General features: G+C 43.8%; 1 protein-coding gene across 1 annotated transcript in view; it reads right to left on the bottom strand.

The window, feature by feature from the left end:
- The window catches only part of LOC126474832 (arylsulfatase B-like), a 367,147-nt gene that overhangs the window by 103,222 nt on the left and 248,554 nt on the right, over positions 1-15,371 (bottom strand). Inside the window, exon 6 of the mRNA XM_050102309.1 lies at positions 8,538-8,667. Coding sequence (XP_049958266.1) covers positions 8,538-8,667 — 130 coding nt within the window. The remainder of the gene's footprint in view (positions 1-8,537; positions 8,668-15,371) is intronic.

The following is a 15,371-nucleotide window of genomic DNA, read 5'->3' as shown; positions in this document are numbered from 1 at the left end:
CCCTGTGTGCCCCTCCACATCTTCTATCGAAAAATAATGGGAAAAGTGTAAAAAGAGTTTTTTTTGTAAATAAAACCGCCTTTTCTTGCTGAAACCGTACTTTATTTTTCCCAGACGCGTAATTCACATAAAAAACGCGACGTGAACTGTTTTACTATCTAAAAATATAAGGCGTGTCCGAAAAGTAAGTTGCGATCGGCCGCGAAATGGAAACCACTGTGAAAGTCAAAAATGTTTTAACTGCAGCAGTTAACTAAAACTTCCAGCTGTACGTATCTACATAGTCGCCGCTGTGACTTAGACATTTGTCATAGCATTGTACCAACTTTTCAATACCCCCGTTATAGAAGGCTGCCACCAATGCTTTCCGCCAATTCTCTATGCTGATCTATAGCTCTTTGTCTGTGACAAAAGGTTATCTTCATAGCCAGCGACTCATGTGAGCGGAGATGAAACTCAAAGGGAGCCAATTACGGGCTGTATTGTGGGTGATCGAACGCTTCCCATCGAAAACGCTGCAGGAGCATCTTCATTGCCCCTGCAGAGTGCGGCCAAGCATTGTCCTGTAGAACGAACCGCATGACAGGTATGTGGACTACACCGCTTCAGCCGAAATCTGTCTCTAGGCCCTCTTTCTAGGCAGGCGACACAATTTTCTAGGCATTTTTCTGTGTCCACTGTGGGCTCAGAACTGAAAAGAGCGACCTGACGCTATAGACGGGCATAGTAGTGACGCTGCCCAACATATCTGTGCGAAGCTTCAGCGGAGTTTCACTGTGGTTTCCATTTCGCGACCGATCGGAACTTGCTTTCCGAACAGCCCTCGTAACAAAACATTATCATTCCATAACCCACTGAAGATGCCTTAGACTAAGAAAAAGGCGAAACGTGTCTGGGAAAAATAAAGTACAGTTGGAGCAAGAAAAGGCGGTTTTATGTAAAGAACCTATTTTTTCTGTGTTTGCTGCTGAGGATGGCCACGCAAACAAACTTATCGTAAAAAGAGTGTATGACAGTAGACGAATCATAGAGAATTATCTCATGATGAAGACGGCACTCCAACTGGCTCACGCCACGCATTTTTTTTCAGATGTTTTGAGTATGAAAAGCCTACCTGATCACTTTGCGCTCTGAACTGAAAAGAGGGACGTGAAGCGATCGACAGGTACACTAGAGACACTATCCAACACATCTGTGCGAAGTTTCATCCGATTTTCACAGTGGTTTCCATTTCGCACTTAATGGGGCCTTACTTTCCGAATATGCCCCGTACAAGGTGTAACAAGTATAAGCCCAGAGAATTTTTATTGGTGACTGAGGACGATGTACTGAACAACGTGGCATCAGTGTGTACATCATTTTCAGATTAATAATTATAGCTATTAGGGGTACTATGTTATTAGGTTGGTTAGTTCCTCCAAGTGCGTGTGGCAAGAGCAAGCTATTTACACTTATTTCGCCCTTGGTGGCATTCAGCTGTTGATGTGTGGACGTGGAAACGCCGAACGGTTACTCTTTACCGACAGGCTAGTCCACTTAATTGTGCAATTACGACCATGCAGAAAACATCAGTTTGTACAAATTGAGACTTGTCTGTGGCAAGACTGTTCGACGCAGAGATTAAAGAAGCAACATAATGATGTTTGTACATCCTAACGTACCACATATAAAAGTATCTTCACTTATGCACATTGATCCCCAAATTTTACATTCTATCCCGTATGGAGCCAGGTCACATCACATCGAATTCATCAGTCACTATGTGACACTAGGGAGGAGGCCGTATTACACTCTACCACACTATTCTGGAGGTGCCGATCTCCGTGACTGCCATAAATGCAAATATGGATGGTACGAAGTTTTCCTCGCCAGTTCGTTATACTATCAATTAATGTCTACATGTTCGTCACGTCACTTACTGCCAGTGCTGTAGGAGAAACTATTAAATTTTATACCTTATGCATTCAGTTTTCTCGAGATACTTGTTCGTTATAAAATATTCGTTAAACTTTACTTTCCTTACTACATATCATTTCTTATAAATATTTCTTTAACTCTGTTATAGACCCTCAAGAGACCGAATATGACTGTCGACAGAAAGTGCGCTTTGCTGTATATAAAAAAATGTACTGAATTATCATTAGAATTGTAAAATACGATTGATTTCTCCACTCACCAATGGTTTCTATTTAATTTTACAGTCGAACTGAGTACTTCGTAAGATACGTAGTTAGTTCGAAGTAATTGGTGTTGGAGACACACAGTTACCGCAAAAATGATTCACGCCCCCATTGTTTTCACACGATGTTCGAATTCGCAGGACGAACGGAAGGAACGCGGTAGTAAGGAAATGTAGATTTGCGAATACTGCCCACTCGATCCGATGCGGACCTAACTGCATTCGGGAAAGGAAACATGGCGAGTGGCAAAATGTTTCCTGTACATCATGTCATTACCAATTTGTGATGCTGAGAATAAGAAACTGAAGGAATTCCAAAAACTACCGAGCTAGCACCAAGACTTTGCTGATGAACAGGAGAGTAACGAAAAGTTTCCGTCAGTTCGACAGTGCTGGAGGTATAGAAAAATTACCGACCCTGACCGAATCAGGCACAAACCGGGTGCGGGGAATTAAACGTGCGAGTAAAGAAACGTTTAAGGAACTAACGAAACGGTAATTCAAAACTCAGTAACCAATACGAGATACGAGTTCCAACAGCTCTACTTATCGTCGTACGGTTCATTTGCATGGGATTTTTGTAATCATTTCTTGCATAATCTCAGACTTGCTACAGCGCACGCAATTGAGAAACATGATAACAGTCAAGTACTTGGCTGTGAAATAACGATCAGGTACTTGTCTGTCAACGACATTTGGAATAGATTCCAATACCTGGCTATTTCCAAGGAAAGTCAATGGAACTGCTTCTACCAAGGTTATTCCCATATATGTAATTTTATGTTTATTGAATAAAAAGACGACAGCCCAGTTTCAGTTCCATAAGCCTTTCTTGAGTCGTAATTACTCTATGACGAGAGTCAAAGTAATTTTGAAACACTGATACTTAAACCGACATACTGAACGGATATTCGAAGTGCCACTATATCCAGTGTACAGAGAGATAACACGACATAAATCCTCTGCAGCTCTTCCTGGCTTTCACTACAATTTTATGGAGTCGGGAATTTGCATTATAATTATTACAATCTCATGGAATTTTCGATGTTATTCATTATCAGCTTTATGTGCAATATCGCTCAAAAGTATTTTGTAGAGGTAATGCAATCTGAATTGTAGTCCTTGCATCAATAATAAAACATAAATGAACAAATTTCATAGGCTCAAAATTACTTTGTTTGAACTAAAGAGAAAAAAAGAAAACAATCGCGGATTGATACGTGATGTTCTTGGCTCAATACCTGGTTTCATAACTCTTTGTTTGTAGTACTGCAGTGCATCTGGACGGCATAGAATCCACAAGTTTGGCTAATGGCGCTTGAGGTATCTTCTTCCTTTGCTCACACAATTCTCTATAGAAAGCTTCCTTCTTGGTGTAGTTTTGTTGGCGAACACGTCAGTCCAGCTCAATCCAAAGATATTATATCGGGTTTAAGTCTGGACTTCGGCTTGGCCATTCTGAAGCCTCCCTTTCGTGCTGTTTGATAATTGTTTTCACTTGGCTAAACGTGTGCTTCTGATCGTTGTCATGCTGGAATCGCCAATTAAGAGGCATCATACGGTCTGTTAACATTTCACCTTACTTGGAACTGTACATTACCCCACGAGTTTCGATGAGAGGACGTACACCATTTCGTGATAAACAGTCCTACACCGTGGTACTTCCTCCGTGTTTCAGGGTTGGTACTTGGTACTTTTCTGACATTCCTCTTTTTTTCGGCAGTCGAGCGGCTGTATCCTGTACGAGCAGAAGATACTAAACTTGCTTTCATCACTCCATAGAATTTTTGACCACTCTTCCGCGGTTCATGACGCATACTCCGTAACGAACTGTAGTCTGACCTTCCTACGAGGCGTGTTTTTTAAGTATGTACCGTTTTGAAATTAAAAAAAGACGTGCTAAGGTATCTCAATAATTTTATTTTTACGTGAAAGCCTGTACCTTAATCTACTTTTCTACATAATTTCCGTCAATATTGAGGCACTTGTCATAACGTTGTACCAGTTTTTGAATACCCTACTCATAGAAGTCTGCCGCCTGACTTGTTTTTCGCTACCCAACGTGCGCACGATTTTCGGTAATCCAAGTGCTCGGTCACAATGTCATACAAAACACTACGAGGAACATTATGAAAGTCATCCCGCAAGGAGGAAATCGTAAAGCATCTGTTTTCACCTTACTTTCCACTTCCTGCACCAGACTTTCATTAACCACCGAAGGACGCCCACTCCGTTGTTCATCGTGCACATTTGTGCGGCCATCTTTAAATGCTCTCACCCACTTTCTTACCATTCCGTCACTCATAATGTTTTCTCCGTAAACTGCACAGATCTCACGATGAATATCGATCGCTTTTAGGCCTTTAGCACGAAGAAAACTTATAACAGCCCGTACTTCACAGTCGGCGGGACTCACGATTATCGGAGGCACCTTAACCACTCAGTACACAACGTAAACAAGGAACAATCAGACTGTAATGGCGTCAGTGCATAGATTAAGGTACAGGCTTTAATGTAAAAATAAAATTATTGAGATATCTTAGCAATTCTTTTTTTAATTTCAAAACGGTACTTACTTACACGCCTCGTATTTTTCGCACTTATCAAAGGTTTACGAGAATATCGCCTGCCATTCAGATCTATAGCTACTAAGCGACGTTCAACTGTCGAAACACGGACCCTCATACCGGGTTTAACCTGCAGATCGTCACGTATTGCCCGGTCAGATTTTCTGGGGTTAGTCATCTATTGCCTTCGGATGCTCCTATCTTCGTTTACGGTGGTGTTTCGGGGGCAACCGCTTTGTGCATTGTTGTCTATCGTTCCCCTTCTTTTCTGACGCCAGGCCCAACACGCACAAGCTGTTGTGACATGTCAAACGCCATCGCAGCGAAAGAACGAGTTTTGCCTTGAATCAGTCATGTTACGACAGCTTGTCTGAAATCTGAACGATATTCTTTAGTTTAAGGCGCAGTTGTATGTAGATAAAAGTATTAGAATTAGATTTGTTTTATGTAGTTAAGTTTGTTGTAGTCTTCCCATTCCATAAAATACTTATGAACCCTTTGGAAACACTGTTTACGGCTAAAGTCCATGCTTACCTGCGCTCAGCAATGAATACATATAGCCGCGTAAAAGCCAAACAGTATTTAGTCTCAACAGCCGGTTCGTTTTCATTCCGCGTATAGATAAACACGTCTACCAAGCTACTAGTTCGACTACAAAATACTGTTGAGAGTTGCTGCATATTGTTAAAGATAACAGTCGTGGAACATGTGTGGTGCGCGCAGACTTACTTTGTCTGACGGTTTTCCTCTCTTACGAATGACTTGTTGCACTCTGTTTTCTAGAAACTCTCCAGTAAAGTCACACATTTGGTCTGTTACGCTGTACGCACATATGTTGCTCATCAGGTGACATGACGGAAGTCTACTGAACGGTTCTCCAGAAGTCAGGGAACATGACATCAACCTAGGTGGCAGTACTCACCCCTTTGTGGGTCTAGTGGACGAACAGTTCGAAATGGGTCTCACGTGATCCTTGTTTTGCAACCGTTGTTCTGGAGAGATGTTCGGCCTCCAGAAACTTCGTAATAAGGTAGCGTAAAACATATTCCGGAATTCTACAGCAGACCGACGTCAGCGATTAGATTTACAATTTTGTACGTCTGTGCGAGGACCCTTCTTGAAAACGGTAATGACCTGAGCAGTTTTCCAGTCGCTAGGAAGGTTTCGATCCTCCAGGGATCTATAGTACAATGTTTCTAGGAGAGGGATAACGTATTTCGTATACTTTGCGTAGCGTCATGTTAGTGAACTTGTTCTGCTTAGATGCATTATGTCTGCTATCCATGTGGCGTTCAGTTCCCATTTTGATACATGTCAATATGCGATGTTTATCTTCTTATATGATCTATTTTTGATTATCTTTGAGGAAAGCACAAGACTGGCTACTTATGGAGGAGGGTTTCAGTCTGCCTTTGTGCAAAGCGAGCAGGCTGAGTGACCACATAGCAATTCCGGCCGGATCACAGGAGGTCTATCTGCGGTACTCTGATGGAAGGAGGCCGGATTCATGGGTGCTGCTTTCCGCAGAAGTGTCTGTAGGAAGCCCCTGGCTGTCCATTTCGGCTACGAATGCGGCTTTTTCCTTTGAAAGGAGTTGCCGTCCAGCCCCCAGAGAATTGCCATGTGTGACGAATTCATCTTCCGGTACACACAAAACGCAGAAGAAAACAGTATGGCACCGCTAGCCTACTGCGGGAAAACTCGTTGGTCTGCCTCCAAAATATGGTTATCCAGTCTTGTGAATCTTGTCCGCCACCGTGCTTCAACACGAAGGACTCGACTAATGAGCGGAACCAAGCTAGGAGTCAACCTTCGGCATACTAAAATGCGTTCAGACAGCCATTAATTGTGCATTTGTGCAGAATTACCGAATATTCTGGAGAAGAAAGCGAAATTCTCGCTTATCACTGTGTCAATGCCTGAAGATCTAACCCCCCCCCCCCCCCCCCAAATTTAATTTTTGTAGAATATCATGAAGAGACGACGATTCGTTTCGGGACCTGTTGTAAAGAGGATGTCTGGACCCGTCCTGACGTCTATGGCAGCTATTCTCGGCCACCAACTGATTCACTTTCCATCCGGCGCCAAATTGTGCGTTGTGGCGTACTTCGCTGAGTTTTAAGTAATTTTCGCATTTCGAAATTGGCGCTGTCCGTTATCTGAGCAGGATTTGCAGTGCAGCTTCGATTGCATGATTGCTTGTCATATTTCGCTAGTCTTGCTTTCGATTATTTCACATTTGCGAGCAGTGCAGTTACAAAACAAAAGTAATCTGCGCTTCCCAAGTAGTCTTCTAATTATATTTGACGTGCCCTCCAATGTGGTAGTGGTACATTGAGTTGCAATTAAGCATCTAGTGAGCCACTGTTTGCCGTTAATGTTCAGAGAACTGGGATATCCTCACGACAGTAACTGCTTAAAAGTTATTTTCTTTGGTTCGTACAGAAATTCGTTCAAAACAAACCGATATTGTTCAATGAATTGTTACGAGGGGCGTTTGAAAAGTCCGTGCAAAAATGAAAACTATTTACGTGTTTTGGGGTAAACTTTTATTTTTCAACATAGACTCCTTTTAGACCTATAAACTTAGTCCAACTCTGTTCTAATTTGTTGATCCCTCCCGAATAATAGGAATTGTCCAAGTCTGCAAAAACGGCTGCTGCAATCACCTCGTTTGAATAAAATCTTCGTCCCTCCAGCCATTTCCTCAAATTGGGGAACAAATAGTAGTCCGAGGGAGCCAAGTCTGGAGAATAGGCGGGGATGTAAAAAGAGTTGGAATCCTATTTCCATTATTTTTGCGAGCACAACTGCTGAGGTGTGCGCTGGTGCATTATCGTGATGGATAAGGACTCTTTTGCGGTCCAATCGCCGGCGTTTTTCTTGCAGCTCTATTTTCAAACGGTCCAATAACGATGAATAATATGCACCTGTAATAGTTTTACTCTTTTCCAGATAGTCGATGAGGATTATCCGTTGCGAATCCCCAAAGACAGTCGCCATAACCTTTCCGGCCGAAGGAATGGTCTTTGCCGTTTTTGGTGCAGATTCTCACTTGGTAACCCATTGTTTAGATTGTTGTTTGGTCTCAGGAGTATAGTAATGTATCCATGTTTCATTCACACTGACAGTTTTTGCTGAATCCTGCGGATTCTTCCTGAACAGCAGCAAACAATCCTTGCAACACTTCACACGATTCCGTTTTTGGTCAAGCGTGAGCAATCGTGGAACCCATCTTGCGGATACCTATCTCATGTCCAAATTTTTATGCAAAATATTATTTATCCGTTCATTCGTGATGCCCACCCCACTAGCAATCTCACGCACCTTAATTATTCTTTCATCCATCACCATATCATCGATTTTATCAATGATTTCTGGAGTCGTAACCTCCACAGAGCGTCCAGAAAATTCAGCATCACTTGTGCCCATATGGCGCAGTTATAAACCCGATTGTCCGATAACTAGTCCTAACTAGACGACCTATAAATAATAAACATCGTTAGCTACTTGCATTTCTAATTTCTTGTCTCACTGTGACTTTATAGGTTGCAAAACAGTTGCCCACGCATCGGACATTTTGATTAATTGGTTTAAATTAACGTATAGCGATCACTGCATGTGTTCGTCTAGCATTTCGATGTTGAAGTCTTAAATGAGGTAGGAAGAGAGCACCGACAACTGCCGAGCCCCAGCGCGACTGTAGTAGAAGTGCAAAGGAACTCTCCACAGGCTATCGTGATTTTCAGAACAGCCTCAACAGTAACTTGTGAACAGCTCGCTGTACTCACCGGCGGCCGAGTACAGAGTGGGCATCCAGTCCGTGATGTGCATCAGTTGTCGGGAAACCCTGGGCTTCAGCCGCGGACTCCAGACTGCGGCGACGCCGCGCACGCCACCCTCCCAGGGTGTGCCCTTCATCTGCAAAAAACACGCAGCACACTGAAAAAAATAGCAGAGGCAGAGTGTCGACATATGGGAATTCAACAACAGCGACATCAGGTCAGAGAACAAAAGTCACACGTTGGTCCTTACCGTGCTTAAGAATCAGTTCACACGTGCAAAGTAACCAGACTTTCAGCCCGGTCTGTCGGTTTATCCGTAGACTGTGATTTACTACCGTCAGGAAATGTCACAGTGAACAAAATAGGAGTGATGAAACCTATTGTAGTGCAGTGGATCAGAGCTATAAGTAATGTCTCCTTGCCTGCAGGAGACAGTCTCTAACAACTATGGCTCGTGTGTCCTCATTGCTTTAGTGTCAGTCAAGCAAGCATCCTGAACAATGCAGCAGACAGCCTCCGTCGTGGGAAAGTGTTTATCGGTGATTGCGACCATGGAAAGCAGCGTTACTTTTTATTTGCTAAACAAAACGTAAAAGAGGAATTTTTGTAAGTACACTACTGGCCATTAAAATTGCTACACCAAGAGGAACCGCAGACGATAAACGGATATTCATTGGACAAATATTTTATAATAGAACTGACATGTGATTACATTTTCACGCAATTTGGGTGCATAGATCCTGAGAAATAGATACCCAGAGCAACCACCTCTGGCCGTAATAACGGCCCCGATACGCCTGGGCATTGAGTTAAACAGAGCTTGGATGGCGTGTACAGGTACAGCTGCCTATGCAGCTTCAACACCACAGTTCATCAATAGTAGTGACTGACGTATTGTGACGAGCCAGTTGCTCGGCCACCATTGACCAGGCGATTTCAGTTGGTGAGAGATCTGGAGAATGTGCTGGCCAGGGGAGCAGTCGAACATTTTCTGTATCCAGAAAGGCCCGCACAGGACCTGCAACATGCGGTCGTGCATTATCCTGCTGAAATGTAAGGTTTCGCAGGGATCGGATGAAGGATAGAGCCACGGGTCGTAACACATCTGAAATGTAGCGTCCACTGTTCAAAGTGCCGTCTATGTGAACAAGAGGTGACCGAGACGCGTAACCAACGGCACCCCATACCATCACGCCAGGTGATACGCCAGTATGGCGATGACGAATACACGCTTCCAATGTGCGTTCACCGCGATGTCACCAACCACGGATGCGACCATCATGACGCTGTAATCAGAACCTGGACACACCGGAAAAAATGTTTTGCCATTCGTGCACCCAGGTTCGTCGTTGAGTACATCATCGCAGGCGCTCCTGTCTGTGATGCAGCGTCAAGGGTAACCGCAGCCACGATGATCTGATAGTCCATGCTGCTGCAAACGTCGTTGAACTGTTCGTGCAGATGGTTGTTGTCTTGCAAACGTCCCCATCTGTTGACTCAGGGATCGAGACGTGGCTGCACGATCCGCTACAACCATGCGGATAAGATGCCTGTCATCTCGACTGCTAGTGATACGAGGCCGTTGGGATCCAGTACGGCATTCTTATTATCCTCATGAATCCACCGATTCCATATTCTGCTAACAGTCATTGGATCTCGCCCAACGCGAGCAGCAATGTTGCGATACGATAAACCGAATCGCGATAGGCTACAATCCGATCTTTATCAAAGTGGGAAAGGTGATGGTACGCATTTCTCCTCCTTATACGAGGTATCACAACAACGTTTCACCAGGCAGCGCCGGTAAACTGCTGTTTATATATGAGAAATCGGTTGGAAACTTTCCTCATGTCAGCACGTTGTGGGCGTCGCGACCGGTGCCAACCTTGTGTGAATGCTCTGAAAAGCTAATCATTTGCATATCACAGCATCTTCTTACTGTCGGTTAAATTTCGCGTCTGTAGGACGTCATGTTAGTGGTGTAGCAACTTTAATGGCCAGTAGTGTATATTGGGTATGTTACATCTCAGTGTAGGCATTAGCAAGCAGGCCATTACTAACAAGAGTTATCTCATAGTAAAATTTAAAACCAAAGAAAAGTACTGAATAGCTCCATTGTCGTGTTGCTATGAATAGCCCCTCGTGGAACAGATCTGCGCTGGCAGTTAGCGGAGTTCAAGCCTTGCCGGCAGTCAGTACAGTTGAGTGTTGGTAGGCTAGGAAGATTTTAGATTTGCCCATAAATCTGAAGGAATGTGTTTCCTGCACTGAGTCTGAGACCGATGCAGACTAGTTAGATATTGGGAAAATTTTTATCTGCTACTCAATAGTGTATGAAAAGCCTATGAATTACATTAATGGATTGTTTTCACGTGTGGATGGGGATTTGCAAGATCGCTTATCGATCGGAGCGCACGACTTAATACCGACAGTGGTTTTGTCATGCTAACTTCGCGAATATAATAATAGGCAACCACTTTAAAATCTCTACTGCTAATAGTCTGACTCTAAAGGTCGGAGTCCCATATAGCAGCAATGGACTTTTACCAATGATAGCACGTGATGAAAACCCAACAGCTCTCCTTCCCTTGCACTGGGACAACTACCAGGGGCCGGCCGGAGTAGCCGAGCGGTTCTACGCGCTTCAGTCTGGAACCGCGCGACCGCTACGGTCGCAGGTTCGAATCCTGCCTCGGGCATGGACGTGTGTGATGTCTTTAGGTTAGTTAGGTTTAAGTAGTTCTAAGTTCTAGGGGACTGATGACCTCAGATGTTAAGTCCCATAGTGCTCAGAGCCATTTGAACTAACTACGAGGAATGAATACACCAGGTCAGCACAAATTTCAAAAATTTGCGATCTTGTTCCGACACGTAAAATCCCAACTACAACTCCTACACAGAGTGTTGTCTCAGTACCAATGGGGATAGTATAGTGTAGATGGTGATAACATTTTTAGGGGGGCGGGGAGTCTAACTATATTTAAGAATAAAACCGTCGCAACTTCACATTATCTTACGCCATTCTGACAGTTTTTCCTGTTACAAAAGCCAGAAATGAAATCTGGAGATACAGGAATGGAAGGAATATAAAGCTGTAATCTCCTGTTGGCGACGAGGTTTTTAGTGTAGAAGGAGAAACTAGGAGGGGGGTGGAAACTAGGCTGTGCCCTGCAAAGAAACAATCTGGGCATTCGTGTTCAGCAGTTTAGAGAAATCGTCACAAAGACGTATCTGAATGAGCTGGCGTAGTTTCGAACCGGTGTATTCCAGAATACGGCTCCAGTGTCTCAATCATTGCGCCACCTTGCTGGGTCGATACAATGAGTGATCCCTATTACTCTTGCATGGTCCAGCTGATATTCATAAAGTTATGCAGTACCTCAAGGTGTAGTACATTATCCTCCAAGTCTCTTACTTGTAAAACCGTACAGTGACCGTAGTTATAAACTTACATTATGCATTCACAATGTATACGGAACTGCAGCATGTAACTACTTCACATAGCAACCTAAGATGAAGCAATAGGATTCAAGTTACATTGTGCGAAAAAGAAAATATATAACCAACTGACTTTTTACTAATAGATGCAGTATAGAAAAAACCATGTATATGGATTGATATGTATCGGTCCATTGTTATCAGGAAAGTAGACTAGAATCAACAACTTCATAAAAAATCCATTTTTATGCAAGTCATTTCGGGACTCAAAATTTTAATCTTTCATTAATATTACTTCACCATGCTACACGGCTTTTAGTGGCTTTGTTATATAATTTTGGTTCAGTGTTGTGTTTTAGTCCTTTGTCTAATACATCCTTCTGACGCTAGAACAATCAGCAATACAGAAAGAAGTATCTACACTCCAATACGTAGCCTGCAAAGTCAATTTCACCCAAACATACAAAACTCAAAAATGGTTAAATGGCTCTGAGCACTATGGGACTTAACTTCTGAGGTCATTAGTCCCCTAGAACTTAGAACTACTTAAACCTAACTAACCTAAGGACATCACACGCATCCATGCCCGAGGCAGGACTCTAACCTGCGACCGTAGCGGTCGCCCGGTTCCAGACTGTAGCGCCTAGAACTGCTCGGCCACCCCGGCCGGCTACAAAACTCAAATACCAGTCAATACACCGTAATACAATAGGGTGATGGGATACGTCCTAAAATCGTGTCGGACCTCCTTTTGCCCGGTGTACGGGGGTTGCAGTTGTTTCCTCCGAACCTGTCCCTAATTTGCGCAGCTCAGAGTCTAATTTGTGCATGGCCGCTGTCGCATGAAAATCCGCGTCTTCACGTATTTTCGTGTCGATGCACTGCTCCGCGACATTTTGTCGCTTTTCCACGCTTTCGACCTTCATCTTCAAATTAATCACCGCCTCTCGTCCTTGCTGTTCTGTGCGTTTACTCATTTTCGCTGCTTCTGCTGCTACACGTCTTGCGAAACTTTATGATACTGTCTTGGTGCTCTCTGCCGTCTCCTTAGCACCATGTGCAATATTTAAACCTTTCGTAGCTTTACGTAGTTTTTCCTGGAGTTTATTTACCAATGACTTGTGTTCCTCTCGCATCTGATTCACCTGAGCACCGATATTTTTGATGTCCGTCCTCGTCTCATTATTATCTCGTGCTATCACATTAATTTTCTCCTCCAATTTCTTCTCCATGTCCATTAAAAATACCACCAGATTTAAGTCATCTCCATTTTCCTCAGTATCGTGATCTCCGACCTGCGTTGTTGTATCCACAATACTGTGTTCCGATATCGCCCTGTTTTCTCTGTCCGGGTTTCTAACAAGCGCCGCTGCTTCAATATGTTGTGATACGCTCACATCTTCTATGTGGCACCGACTCAACAAGGCCATGGAAGTCCGCTGCAGAAGTATTGGGTCATGTTGCCTCTGTAGCTGTCCATCATTACGGAAGTGCTGCCAGTCCAGGACTTTGTGCACGAACCGCCCTCTCGATTATGTCCCATAAATGTTCGACGCGATTCGTGTCGGGCGATCGGGGTGGCCAAACCAGTCGCTCGAATTGTTCAGAATTTTCTTCAAACCAATAGCCAACAACTGTGGCCCGGTGACATGGCGCTTTGTCATCCTTAAAATTTGCATCGTTGTTTGGGAACATGAAGTTCATGAATGGTTTCAGACGGTTTCTAAGTAGTTCAGATGGACCAGCGGACCCACGTCATTCTATGTAAACACATCCAACACCGCTATGGAGCCACCAACAGCTCGCACAGTGCCTTGTTGGCAACTTGTTAGGTCCATGGCTTCGTGGGGTTTGCGCAACACTCGACCTCTACTATTAGCTCTCAGTAACTGAAATCTAACCTGGCCATGACTTTCCAGTCGGCTTGTCTCCAATCGAAATGGTCACGAGCCGAGGAGAGGCGCTGCAGGCGTTGTCGTGTTGCCACGAAAGGCAATCGCGTCAGTCACCTGCTGCCACAGCTAACTATTGCCAAATTTACTTAAAGAATACGTTCGTCGCACGTCCCACACTGATTCCTGTGGTTTTTTCAATGTTGCTTGTTTGTTAGCACTGATAACCTTACGCAAACACCGCTGCTCTCGGGTGTTAAGTGAAGGCACTGCGTAGTCCGTGGCAGAGGTAATGTCTAAAATTTGGCATTCTCGGTACATTCGTGACACTGTGGATCTTGGTATACTCAATGCCCTAATGATTTCCGAACTGGAAAGTCCCATGCTGCTAACTCCAATTACCAATGCGCGTTCAGAGTCTGTTGATTCCCGTCAGAAGCCTTTTCGCATGAATCACCAGAGTACAAATGACAACTCCGCCAAATAATTGCCCTATTATACCTTGTGCACTAGATATTACTTCCACCTGAATGCATGTATATCGGTATCCCATGACTTTAGTCACCTTAGTGTATAAAATTAACAAAAGAAACCCTAACCAAACGAAAAGCCTCATACGTACCAGAGGAATACATGCGAAAACTGTCAAACAAGATGAACAATTTATTAAAAAATGCACCTATAAAACTAGCATTCAGAACCATTAACAACCTTAACACGAGATGATGATGATGTTTGGTTTTTGGGGCGCTAAACTGCGCGGTCATCAGCGCCCGTACAAATGGTTCAAATGGCTCTGAGCACTATGGGACTCGACGTCTGAGGTCATCAGTCCCCTAGACATAGAACTAAATAAACCTAACTAACCTAAGGACATCACACACATCCATGCCTGAGGCAGGATTCGAACCTGCGACCGTAGCAGCCACGTGGTTCTGGACTGAAGCGCCTAGAACCGCTTGCCCACAGCGGCCGGCTGCGCCCGTACAAGGTCTCAGTTCTTACACAGTCCAATTTCTTCACAGTCCAATATAGTCACCGTCGCAATTGATGATGATGATGAAATGATGAGGAAAACACAAACACCCAATCCCCGGGCAGAGAAAATCCCCAATCCGGCCGGGAATCGAACCCGGGACCTCGTGATCCAGATGCAGCAACGCTAGCCAACCTTAACACGAGAAATTCCACTCTGGAAGAACAAAAAATACCAGGATACGCTAATTACTACACCTTTTCTCAAACGGCCATGAAGCCGAATGTGTTTGTGGACTGCGACAATTTTTACGACGTCAGAGTGTGTGAATTCGGTCATGGAACATTATCGAGCTTGAATAGCAATATGATACTCAGTTGATTTTGTGAATATGCTGCGAAGTGTGACATAATGCGATGCACGATTCAGTTCCACTTTATAGACCGAACCTGACAGTTTCGATGTTTGAACCAGTTATTCTGAAAGTAATACGTTGTATCTGCTGATGTATTTAGTAGAACTTTCATATTATGA

This window comes from Schistocerca serialis, chromosome 4, assembly GCF_023864345.2.
Source record: "Schistocerca serialis cubense isolate TAMUIC-IGC-003099 chromosome 4, iqSchSeri2.2, whole genome shotgun sequence".
NCBI lineage: Eukaryota > Metazoa > Arthropoda > Insecta > Orthoptera > Acrididae > Schistocerca > Schistocerca serialis.
Note: the sequence above shows the minus strand (reverse complement) of the source record. Positions and strands in the feature narration are given on the sequence as shown.